General features: G+C 54.1%; 1 protein-coding gene across 1 annotated transcript; it reads left to right on the top strand.

Moving 5' to 3' along the window:
* Positions 1–12,988, top strand: LOC125637901 (dispanin subfamily A member 2b). The gene is made up of 3 exons (XM_048852957.2): positions 1–108; positions 6,752–6,998; positions 10,087–12,988. The coding sequence occupies exons 2-3, from the start codon at positions 6,801–6,803 to the stop codon at positions 10,225–10,227; spliced, it is 339 nt and encodes a 112-aa protein (XP_048708914.1). The 5' UTR covers positions 1–108; positions 6,752–6,800; the 3' UTR covers positions 10,228–12,988.

The raw sequence follows: 12,988 nt of genomic DNA, 5'->3' as shown, positions 1-12,988 counted from the left end.
CCTCTGTCTGGTCCCAGCAGTGTTGTGAACAGGCAGGCCTGGCAAACGAAGTCAGGCTTCCATTAGACAGAAGGAAAACGGAGAGGGATTGGCAAGAGAAGACATAAGGTAGGGAAGGAAAAGGACACATGGGAGGAAGGAGGAAAGACAAAGTCTCACACCCAGGTGGGGGATGGGATTTAGCCAAAGCCCGTGCAGGTGATGGTGTCAGCTGGGTCCCTTCTCTGTGGCCTGCTCTAGTCAGAACGTCTCAGAATGAGGATGAGAATGGAACAAGGGTGTCAGGCTGGGTCCCAGGAAATGGTGGGGGTGGCAGCCATCTGGATGAACCCTGCACCTTCCCTTTTGTTCAATCAGTGAGTGTGCTTGCTTCACCTCTACTCAATGCCCCCCTCCCTAGCCCCACTGGGAGGACCCCAACGGGGTGTGATTGGTGGGATCGCCCATCCCCTCGTTTTTCTGCCCACCAGGTGTCTGACCTGCCAATATTGGGGCATTGATTTCCAGTTCCACACTCCTCTTGTTTACCAGGCGTGATCTTCGCACTCTCCTTGAATTACATCCCTTTGCCTTTTCCTTTGAACTAGTTCGGTCTGGCTGTCTCCCTCTGGCACCTTTTCCCACCAACATTTATTATTCTAGGCTCACTGTGACATTTAATGACCTTTAACTCACTTTTCACGGTGGCGCTCACAAGTGGGGTCAGTTTGTCTGCCCAATTATTACACTGGTGGTGACAAAAAGGAAACTCTCTGGAGTGTGGGAGCACCGCAGGAGCAGCTGTGGCTGACGGCAGCCGGCAGAGCTGTCAGATCAGTGGGTTGGTGTGCTGGAGAGTGAACTTGCGATGAGTGAGTGTAGAAGCCATGAGCATGGCTCAGAACTATGGCCCTCCCTTCCTCATGGATTTCATTAGGAAATATAAGGGGGAGGGGAGGAAGAACATTTGGAGCGACAAAGCTCTGCAGAGGGCGGGAAGCAGTGACCCAGCTGTGACGACACACTTCCTGTCAGTTCATGAAAAACTAAACAAATTCCTAGACCAAAATTTCCTTATGATGGAGTTAAGGGTCAGAGCATGTTACACTTGGGAACATGTCAACATCCTGGAAGAACAGTTCAGTTCTCAATGTGGAGAGCCAGGACATTCCGAGTTAAGGTTAAACTGAAAAAGATCACCCAGTATTTGAATAGATGATTTGTGCAGCAGCTGTTCCCAGAAAGCTAAATTGGAATTTCCACCCCCCAGCCAAAGAGTGGGGAGGGGAGCTTGCATGCTGACTGGAATTTTTTGTCTGGCCCTCCTCTATAATGGGTCAAACCAAATCCCTAGATCCATCATCCTTCAGTTCTTGGGGGTTCTGAAATAAGAGCTGATTCTTGTTACAAGCTCATGCCTGGCTCCAGCTAGATGAAAATTTTTATTAAAGCTAATGTTAAAAAAATTATATAATACATAGGTTGAGAAAAGAGTGTCTGTACATCTGGGTATAGTGCTTATATTATCCACAAATACAAAGTTTGTTTTTAAAGTCATAAGATACATATAGTGCATAATCAGCAATAACCAAAATTTAGGTGAATGAATTTAAGAATACAGTTTAGATATCTAGTATCCATGCATTTGGGTACATTACTGATGAAAAAAGTTATACAGAGAGTTGGTGGCGGAAAGGAAAATATATCAATGAGTGAAGATTGTCCCTCAGTAATTGAGAATTTAGGATAGGTTGTCCATTTAGAGAAAAAAACAGTCCATCAGGAAAGTATTTGAGTTACTTTCCTGAGTGCGCTTCTCATTGGCACTCCAGTACTACCCTCCCTCGGGACCCAAGAGGGAGGGACCATTACGTAGCCACAGATTTTCTTCTAAAAGTTGTTTGTGGCTGGCCTTGTTCTCTCCAACCAGATGAACATTAACTAAACTATGACATTCAGCTGTGGAAATCTTGGCTTGGGTAGGTTTTTCCATCCCAAGTCCTGCCCACACACTATTGTAATGATCAGAGGTGTGTTCCATTTCCACTTCACAGCCATGCCTTATCTGGCGGCTCAATACACTGGCCTAACAGTTCTGGATTCCTCCCACCCCCATGTATTTTCATCCAGTTGCTTGGGAAGAATTTCGGGGTTTGTTTTCCGCAGAACTTGTAGCACATGTTCGAGGCACATTCTGATAACTTTTTTAAAGGTATCTGCTTTCTCTATATTTTCCATTGATCTGGAAATGTTTTTGCTGCACACCGTTAACCTGTGGAACATACTGCCACAAGAGCCCTGGGGCTCACTTCTGATTTACGTCCTATGTTCCTAGAGGTCATACTTCAGGGTTTCAGCTGGCCACTGGCAGTGATGAGGAAGGGATCCCCCACAGTGTATTCTGAGAGAGGTTTTTTTGGTATCTTCTCCCTCTGAAGGGATGGCCACAGCTGGAGATGGGAAACTGAGCCGGTGGGCCAGGGCTTTCAGGTGGCAACGAGCATGCTCTCCCTCAGGTGTTTGGCTGGGTGTGTCTTGCTCACCTGCTCAGGGTCAAAATGATTGCCATATGTAGGGTTGGGAAGGAGTCTTCCCCCAGGTCAGATTGGCAGAGACCTTGGGGTTTTTTGAGCTTCCTCTACTGTGGGTGGGTGCAGGTCATACGCCAGATTATCTGGGTGTATCTCACTTATCGGATGCATCCGATGAAGTGAGCTGTAGCTCACGAAAGCTCATGCTCAAATAAATTGGTTAGTCTCTAAGGTGCCACAAGTACTCCTTTTCTTTTTGTCTCTTCTGTGTATCCTCTCCATAGGGCTGACATTTCCTAGGGGTGGGGGAGGCTGATAGAGGAGGGAGTAGAGCAGAAGGGATGCATGGAGGGGAGAGGCTGGGAAGAAAGGAGAGACAGGGAGTGTGGGGTCTCTAAAGGAGGTTGGGGTGGCAAGTGGTGGTGAGGATGGGCTGCCAAAGAGCTGCCCCCTCCTACCAGCCTATCTGGTGGGGGGAGCAGGGGCAGATCTAGATGGTGAAGTAAAGAGGAAGATCCCTCCTGGGGGCAGAAGGGGTGTATAGGGCCTGGCTCTGTCCTGGGGGTGGCTCCCAGAATTTAGTTTCCTGACTCCGCCACTTGGGCTCCCCCAGCCCCTCCCTCCAGAACCTCCCAGGTCCCGCCACACTCAAGCCCCGCACCACCCAGCAATGGATTCTAAGCTGCAGGCCGTGAGCAGGCGTGGCTGCCCCCTACCTTGGCCCCAGGTGGGGCTTCCAGCCCCTGGACTTTGTGCTTTGGTCCATCTCTGCAACATCCTGCTGTGCCAGGAGATCGCTCTCCTGGGCTGTGTGAGCTGCCCTGCACTGATCTTCTCCAGCATGATGAGACACCCCCCCACCCAAATGCTCCGATCCCTCCAGTCCAGCTTGCACCAGATCCCCCATGTGCCAGGGCCCATTGCCGCATCCCGATCCCTGCCCCTTGCTTTCCACCGCATCACTCCCATCCCACCCGGTTTCCTCCACCCCTGGACATCTCTCGTGCCCCATCCCCCACGCTACATCCCCCAGCCCTCTGCAGTCTTTTGTTTCCTCTGCTCTACCTGCCAAGGCTCCACCTTGAGTTTCCCCACCCCCTGGAGCCTTCGCCTGGCCTCTGTCTGTCTATCCCAAGGCAGGACTCCATCTCCCTGCCAGAGGCTGGCTGAGCTGCCCCATACCCGGGGCTGTCCTTCACTGCCCCCTGCTGGCAGCTGTGTGGGGTTTGGGGTGAGGAGTTGGGGGATGGGGGCAGGAGTCCAGCTCAGGCTCTGCCAGGCTGGGATAAGCCCCAAGGGGGGATTTGGGCTTAGGGAGTGTGGGGGGGAAAGAAGGGGGTGCACTTAATTCAATAGCTGGGGGTGAGAATTAAATCACTCAGGGGCCTGTCAGATGGTGGGGTATTGAGGAAAGATGGGGAGCTCTGCCCTGGGGTAGCAGGTGCTGGGGGAGGCTACCTCGTCCTGAGGGAGGTGCTGGGGCAGAGGCAGGAGTGGGTGGCTCTGTGTGGGGGAGGGGTGCTGGGGCAGGAGAGGGTGGCTCTCTGCGGGGGGAGGTTCTGGGGCAGGGATAGGAGGGGGTGCAGGGGGATCCTGGGGGACAGGGTGGTGGCTCTCTGCTGGGGAGGTGTTGGGGGGGTAGGGTGGTCGGGCTGGGAGGCAGGGGGGTGGCTCTGTGTGTGGGGATTCTGGAGGGCAGGAGGGGGTGGCTCTGTGCGGGTGGGGGGGCTGGGAAGCAGGGGGTGGCTCTGTGTTTGGGGGTTCTGGGGGGCGGCTCTGTGCGGGGAGGTTCTGAGGGGCAGGGTGGTGGCTCTGTTCGGGGCGGCTGGGAGGCAGGGGGGTGGCTCTGTGTGTAGGTGTTGCCGGCACAGCGTGCCTGAGGCAAGCAACAGCAGGGGTGCATTGCCCGGTGTGCGTTACCCAATAGTTACAACGGGGTGGAGAAGCAGGAAAGTTTATTTGGAATTTTAAAGAAAGGTACAGGGAGAGAAATCTTAAATCCTGCACATCAGAGCAGGTCATTATACATACTTTTATATTTTTTAATGCTATTGCACTACACATTAGCCAGTTAAAGCTTTGCACAAATGCTCTGCCTTCCTTATATGGGTTACAACAATGTTTATTTCCTGCAACCTTTAATAAGCATTTCTAGCAACTTAAACAACCAGCACATTCTGTCTGGCCTTGTAACAATTTCCTCCTGTTATCTTTAACTTGGCATCAGCAAACCTTGCACTATAAGGCATTATCTGCGACTGCAACATTGTATTAAGAGCAAAAGAGCTTACTCAAACCAGCCAGGCCTGAGCTCCCTTAAGGGGGGTTGACAAGAAGCCCTAAGGCCTAGAGCAGGGACACTTCCTCGACCCTTATGGCCTTCCAGCCCCTCGACTTAACTAGTGGCCATGCCCTGGGGTCCTCAACATAGGGGTTCAGGGTGGTGGCTTTGTTATGGTGGGGGGGGCTGGGAGGCGGGGGGTGGCTCTGTTTTTGGGGATTCTGGGGAGCGGCTCTGTGCGGGGGGGCTGGGAGGCAGGGGGGTGGCTCTGTGTGTAGGGGTTCTGGGGGCAAGGTGGTGGCTCTGTTAGGGTGGGGGGGCTGGGAGGCGGGGGGGCTCTGTGTTTGGGGGTTCTGGGGGGCGGCTCTGTTTGGGGGGGCTGGGAGGCAGGGGGTGGCTCTGTGTGTAGGGGTTCTGAGGGGCAGCATGGAGGCTCTGTTGGGGGGGCTGGGAGGCAGGGGGTGGCTCTGTGTTTGGGGATTCTGGGGAGCGGCTCTGTGCGGGGGGGCTGGGAGGAAAGGGGGTGGCTCTGTGTGTAGGGGTTCTGGGGGCAGGGTGGTGGCTCTGTTAGGGTGGGGGGGCTGGGAGGCGGGGGGGGCTCTGTGTTTGGGGGTTCTGGGGGGCGGCTCTGTTTGGGGGGGCTGGGAGGCAGGGGGGTGGCTCTGTGTGTAGGGGTTCTGAGGGGCAGCATGGAGGCTCTGTTGGGGGGGCTGGGAGGAGGGGGGGCTCTTTGGGGGTTCTGGGGGGCGGCTCTGTGCGGGGGGGCTGGGAGGCAGGGGGGTGGCTCTGTGTGTAGGGGTTCTGGGGGCAGGGTGGTGGCTCTGTTAGGGTGGGGGGGCTGGGAGGTGGGGGGGGCTCTGTGTTTGGGGGTTCTGGGGGGCGGCTCTGTTTGGGGGGGCTGGGAGGCAGGGGGTGGCTCTGTGTGTAGGGGTTCTGAGGGGCAGCATGGAGGCTCTGTTGGGGGGGCTGGGAGGTGGGGGGTGGCTCTGTGTTTGGGGGTTCTGGGGGCAGGGTGGTGGCTCTGTTAGGGTGGGGGGGCTGGGAGGCGGGGGGGCTCTTTGGGGGTTCTGGGGGGCGGCTCTGTGCGGGGGGGCTGGGAGGCAGGGGGGTGGCTCTGTGTGTAGGGGTTCTGGGGGCAGGGTGGTGGCTCTGTTAGGGTGGGGGGGCTGGGAGGCGGGGGGGGCTCTGTGTTTGGGGGTTCTGGGGGGCGGCTCTGTTGGGGGGGCTGGGAGGCGGGGGGGCTCTGTGTTTGGAGGTTCTGGGGGCGGCTCTGTGCGGGGGGGCTGGGAGGCAGGGGGGTGGCTCTGTTAGGGTGGGGGGCTGGGAGGCGGGGGGGGCTCTGTGTTTGGGGATTCTGGGGGGCGGCTCTGTTTGGGGGGGCTGGGAGGCAGGGGGGTGGCTCTGTGTGTAGGGGTTCTGGGGGCAGGGTGGTGGCTCTGTTAGGGTGGGGGGGCTGGGAGGCGGGGGGGCTCTGTGTTTGGGGGTTCTGGGGGGCGGCTCTGTTCAGGGGGGCTGGGAGGCAGGGGGGTGTCTCTGTGTGTAGGGGTTCTGGGGGCAGGGTGGTGGCTCTGTTAGGGTGGGGGGGCTGGGAGGCGGGGGGGCTCTTTGTTTGGGGGTTCTGGGGGGCGGCTCTGTGCGGGGGGGCTGGGAGGCAGGGGGGTGGCTCTGTGTGTAGGGGTTCTGGGGGCAGGGTGGTGGCTCTGTTAGGGTGGGGGGCCTGGGAGGCGGGGGGCTCTGTGTTTGGGGGTTCTGGGGGGCGGCTCTGTGCGGGGAGGTTCTGAGGGGCAGGGGGGCGGCTCTGTTCGGGGGGGCTGGGCGTGGCTCTGTGCGGGGGGAGGCGTTGGGGGGCAGGAGGGGGTGGCTCTGTGCGGGGCGGGGGGTGTTCAGGGAGTTTGTGCTGGGGCGGGGGGCGGTTTCATTTTCGGAGTCTCGTTTCCTGTCTCCGCCCGCCCCGCTCCAGAGTCGCCCGGTTCCAGCCGCGCTCGGAGCCGCACTCGCAGCGCCCGGCCATGGCGTGCAAGGAGCAGAGCGTGAGCATCGACCTGCAGCCCCGGGGCCTGCCTCCCCCCTACCCCGGCGCCCCGCAGGGCTTCCCCGCCGAGCAGCCCCGCGACTTCGTGCTCTGGTCCCTCTTCAACGTCCTGCTGTGCCAGAAGCTGGCCTGCCTGGGCTGCCTGGGCTTCCCCGCGCTCATCTTCTCCATCAAGGTGAGAGCCGGGCCGGACCCTCCGCGCCTCCCGCCCCGGATCCCCCGGCGCCCGGATCCCCCGGCGCCCGGATCCGCCCCCCCCCCAGTGCCCCCAGCGCCCGGATCCCCCTCTCCCAGGTCCCTCAGCACCCGGATCCCTCCTCCCAGATCCCTCAGCACCCGGATCCCCCCCCCCAGTGCCCCCAGCGCCCAGATCCCCCCTCCCAGGTCCCCCAGTGCCCCCCAGCGCCCGGATCGCCCCCAGTGCCCCCATCTCTCCAGCCCGCCCGGACCCCCCGGTGCCCCCAGATCCCCTCAGGTCCCCCGATGCCCCCAGCGCCCGGTTTCCCCCCGGTGTCCCCAGCGCCCGGATCCCCCGGTGCCCCCAGTCCCCCGATCTCACCAGCCCGCCCGGATCCCCCGGTGCCCCTAGCGCCCGGATCCCCCTCGGATCACCTGGTGCCCCCAGCGGCCCGATCCCTCCAGCCCGCCCCGCCGGGAAGCCGGTATCCAGGGCTCACGCATCCCAGCTCTCCGACCCTCCCGCATCCCTTCCCGGAGCCCCCGGGTCTCTCCCGACTCCTGGCAGTTTATTTTCCCCTCCCCACAGCCCTGACTCTGGCTTTTCTTTCTCCGCTCAGCCCCCGCCCCCATCCCAAGGCAGGAATCCACCCTGCGGGGCCAGCTGGGCTGCCCCACACCCGGGGCTGTCCTGTGCTGCTCCTGCTATCAGCTGTCCTTGGGCCGGGCTGTGTGGGGGCGTTTAGGGTTAGGAGTTTGCAGCAGAGCCGGTTGGCTGTGAGCATCCTTAGAGGGTCAGGGAATGTCCTGGCATGTCTGGGGCACTTGCTCAGTGCTCCTTGCATTGCCTCTGGTGTGGGGGGTAGCAGGGGGAATGGTGCCCCACATCAGTGCTCCAAAGAGATGTGCTATTCTAGTGTGCAGACTGAGACCTGGCTGGGAATGATCCGTGGGACAGGGCAATAGGAACACCAAACCACTGTGCAAGAGATGCACTTCAGCTTCTCTGCAGGCTGGTTTGGATGCTCAACACTCTAGTAAGTGAGGGCTCAGCTTGGGATGTAGCCAGTCTGCCCTAGGAATTAACTGGCTCCATTTTCCACAATGAGAGACTCAACCCCCGCACGAGTGGGGAGTAAAGGGCTCCTTGCAGCTGGAGTATAGAATGACCCACAGAGGAACACATGGGTGTGCTGTGCCAGGGAGAGCTCATGCAAACCAAGCATGCCATAGAATGTGGACTGCTGTGTGTACAGCTGGGCCAGCTTTAGGAAATTGCAAACTACGTACTCCCAAAGTTTTAGAAACTGTGCATTTGTTTTTCCTTAATAGTGTCTGTTCAGGCTCTCTGAGGTCTGGTCCTCTGCAAGAACAACGAACACCTGAGGTGCACCAAGGAAAAAAAGAAATTCAATATTTATCATTGAGGAAACAGCATTATCATGCTCCCCTGTCTGTCTCTCCAGTTTTCTTTCTATACTGTCGTGACTTACACACAATATAACATTTACACTGTGTTTAGGGCATCCAGCGTATTTGTACAGGGCCTAGCACAATTGGTCCATGGTGCTGGCTCTAGAGGCTAGTTTATAATGACAATTAGTAACAGGATTTCCTGTCACAAGTGGGACTTTTTAGCAGGCTCAAGGATTCCCCACGCTAGGTTTTCAGTCAGCCTTTGTCAGGATAGCAAACCATTCACAGACATCAGAGGTGGGAAAGCACCCCTGTTAGGTCATTTTGTCCCTCTCCTCTGACAATGCCATGTTTTCCACCTCATACATATCTCACAGGGTAGCTTTACATATTCCAGGTGATATGGGCACACCTCCCATTAGGGAGTCATTTTTCTGATCTACTGCATCTTCCTTTGCTCAGTGGCACCCTGTTATTTCTAGTTGTACCCCACCTAGGGTGACCAGACAGCAAGTGTGAAAAATTGGGACGGGGGTGGGAGGTAATAGGAGTCTATATAAGTAAAAGACCCCAAAATCGGGACTGTCCCTATAAAATTGGGACATCTGCTCACCCTAACCCCACTGCACCGTGGGCACAGAGTGGTTGCTCTCACTGCTGGGGCTTCACGTCTTTGCAGAGGGTTATATATTTATATCAGTAGGAATGGGGGTCAATTTTATGCATTTGCCCAAGTGTCAATTAGATTTTAATGCTGAAATCCAACAAACCAGATTTGTCTATTTGATGTGTTATAGTGAATGTGGGAATGCAATTCAGTTAGGATAACCCCTTTTTATCGAGTCCAGAAAGCATTAGCTTACCAATTTTAGGACTAAAGAGACAAGGTGGGTGAGATAATATCTTTTATTGGACCAACTTCTGTTGGTGAAAGAGACAAGCTTTCTAGCTACACAGAACTCAATTTTAGGAGCAGGTACTTTTGAGGGCACCTTTTACCTTGGACATCCTCTCTCAAATCAGGGCACCTGGGGCTTTTAACTAATCAACAGTTTATTAATCCCCCCATGACCGCATAAGTATATAGTCAACAGATGTGGTTGCTCAAATGAAAATTGCCTGCTTAGTTTCATATTAACCATTCATGCTGTTAGGCTATAGCACCATCTTGTGGTCATGCTTTTGTTGCTTATTTAAACTTCCACCCCTCCCTTTGTTTCCTTATTAGATAAAGATGGCACTGTAAAACAGAACCATAGTGAATCGAGGTCTAGCGCAGATGGGTGGGACCAGCATGCAAACAAGCAACATTATACTAATGGTCATTATGCAAAGGAGCTGCATATTTACAAAAGGCCATGAACTGCGTGATATGGAATGCTCTGCACAAGCAGTGGTCTCTGAAATCCTGGCTATTTCGCAAAGCTGTCTCTTGTACTTTCTACACTCCTAGTGAAACCTCAATGAATAAACACCTGAACTAGCTCCCTTTGAACTCTGGCTTCTTCTCTTTCTGCTGCAGAAGTCAGGGAGTTCCCTATAGCTCAATAAGATGGTGCATGGGCTGTGGGTGCTTTATCTTGGCACAGAAGGGGTTAAGCAGTATATAAAAACTCTCCCACCCTCTTGACTTGCTCTCATTTTCCCCATGCTCCTGTTTTCTTTTCCAGGCCCGAGATCGGAAAGTACTGGGGGACCTGGAAGGTGCTCGGAGCTATGGCACCACGGCCAAGGTGTTAAACATCATCGGGTCGCTGCTGGTAGTAGTTGCTATTGCTGTGGTTCTTTCAGTTTTCTTTTTGAGACCTTAGCAGCATCTGTTTAATGAAGTTCCTGGGACTGACACCAGCCAGGCATTCCGAGAAGGGATTGGAAGATAACCCAAATGGCGAAGAAACGACACGCTGCTGGCTATTCATGCTGTGATGGAAATTCACAACTGGTCATGAGTTCAAAAATTGACTCATTAATAGCACCGTTGTAGCTTTGATGCTAGTTATGTGATCACCCTCATTTCAAATCTGCGCGGGCCCCCAGTCCTCTGCTCCGTGCACTGTGGCCATGGAATTGGCCACTACCTACTTGTTCCTTTTCCAGCCTGATCCAGCTGTTCACCTTTTTTGGATTTCTTGCACTGAAAATCATCCACATTCACTGCTGCTGTGACCCTCCCTCTCTGCAGCACCCGACACAGAGAGTATTAGATGATGAGGTCAGAGGAGGTTCCAGTCTACCTCACTTTGTTCCTAGAGAGGGACCAGAATCACCCACTCTTTGGGGTAGTTTGGATCCAGGCTTTACCATTGGCCCCCATTCTACAATGGGCCAAATCAAAACATGGGTTCCAAATTCCCCTCCCATCCCCCCACTCCCCATGCATTTAGATCTGGATTCAAACTTTGTGCCTTGGCCCAGTTTTATCTGTCTATATCAAGTCAGCAATAATGTTTGCCCGGGGCAGTATTTACAGCAGTAAAGCCATCTGCAGAGACTCTGGCCTGCTCTTTTCACTGCAGCGACCTACCCTGTGGGGAAGAGAGAAGTGTAAAGGGGACAAAATGTTTAACTTGATCTGTGTGATGGGGTAATGCACTGGGCAACACAGAGCTAACGAGCACATGTGGGACCAGTTGGCCCCGCCCCACCTCTGAGAGATTTTGGAATCCGGGGCGGGGGGGGTGCTTAAATGGGAGAAACCCAGCTGAGTTGGTTGCAGAGTGGGGAGGGGAGCAGTCCGCAGCTCCTGCAGGGAGGACTGGCTGAAGGCAGGAGCTCTTTGTGCTCCTGGAAGGAAGGGTGGGCTGGCCCTGCTCGATGTGGTTCACCTTGAGAGGGAACTATTCCTCTCTATTTACTTGTGAACTCATCAGTTTAGGGCCCCAGCCCGGTGAGCATCTTCTAAAGAGCAAGAGCCTTAACCCAGCTTGGGGATGCTTCATTTGTGTTAATACCCCTTTTGTTCTGGTCACTGACACCCACAGCCAGGTGTTCTAGCCAGGGCCCAGCTGGATGGCTGAGCCTTTTAGGACTGGAAGTAGAGTGGGAAAACTACCTGGGCATTGCAGAGCAGGGGCCTGCGTGAGTGGAGGGGCCTGCCTAGAGCCTAGGGGGTGCCTGGGAAAGGCACTCGGGTGTTAATCTGATTAAAAATAAAAGGCCTTATAGTGGTTGGCAGCAGCACATTCTGTCCCCACACACCTAGTTCCCTGCACACCCAGGCCCCATGCAACTGGTTCCAGGGCACCAATACAGAAGCAGCAGTTGTGTTGAAAGTGTGGGGAGTTTCCCTTCTCCCTCTCCCCTTGGGTCAGGGCTGGGAAGAATTGAGCTGAGTCCTAAATAACTGAATGCATCAGATTCTGACACACCCCTTCCAAGCAGAAGCATTGGGCACTCGGGTGCCTTTATTCAGTATCCCATAGCTAGGTATGTGCTTCCATCACCCCCTGGCTCCATTCCTGCTCTTCACCCCTGGGCCCATTCCTACAATCAGTGCATCTCTAGGGCTGAATTGTGCTTCCAACAGAAGAATTTGGGAGAAAAAATTCTCAAGTGGACTTTGAGTTTGCTCCCTGACCTGCCCCTTCTCTTAGGAGTACAGGATCTGGGCCGGAGGTACGAGCCAGTGCTCCAATGGAGCGGAGGGGCGGGAGGAATGTGAGCGTAAGGTCCTGCCCACCAATCTACAAAACTCAGGAGACCACCAATTTGGTGTCCAACACCTGTGTGCCTGACAGGGAACTGGGGAGGTTTCTCTGGGAGAAAGTGACCCACAAGAAATGGCAGAAGAGCCACAGATGAGAAAGGATATTGTAATCTCATCTAGCCTGGGGTCTCAGTGCTGGAGACTTCAGAGTGAAGCATGTTAATAGATACTAAAACTGCTACAATTCTTTTATATATTTTTATACATATTCTTTTATATATGTTAACCAAAATCCTTTTTGGGGTATAAACCAAAGTGTTTTGTATCTACAAATCTAGTACTCTGTACTTATCAAACTGAAAAGTTCTTTGTACTTAGGTTGAACCTTAGTGGGGGACCAAAGGAATGAATGTATGTAATCAATAATGGAATGTGTATAATCCTTTACTCTGACCCTGTTGACCTGTAAAGAATTGCATCCCCATGTCCAGAGAGGGACCACTGGTGATTGACAAGGGATGTCTGTTATCACACACGTGTTCTGTAATTGATAAAATAATGAACCACTGGTTGATGTTTAGGTCAATAAGAACCACTTATTGTCACAAGTGGTTTTGGTAATAATGGATGGGTCACAGATGTCTTTAGCTTATTAATGAGGTAAATTGAGGCATCTAAGATAGAACTCGCAGTTAAATCAGTCATGGGAACGGAATTTCTTTGTCCCAAGCTATGTATAAGGAAAGAGTTTTGGGGAGTTAAGTCAGAAGTGGATTGGTAACATATGTATTCCTTTCTGTATTCTGTATCAGGCTGTATTAATCTTTGACTAATGATCTTTGATTGACTTGCAAATGAACCAGCTATCTGGCATCTTGTGTTATTAATATGATCATTATTAAATTTGAACACGCAAGAAGCATAAA

This window comes from Caretta caretta, chromosome 6 (genome assembly GCF_965140235.1).
Source record: "Caretta caretta isolate rCarCar2 chromosome 6, rCarCar1.hap1, whole genome shotgun sequence".
NCBI classification, from domain to species: Eukaryota; Metazoa; Chordata; order Testudines; family Cheloniidae; genus Caretta; species Caretta caretta.
This window is presented reverse-complemented; position numbering and strand designations above follow the sequence as displayed.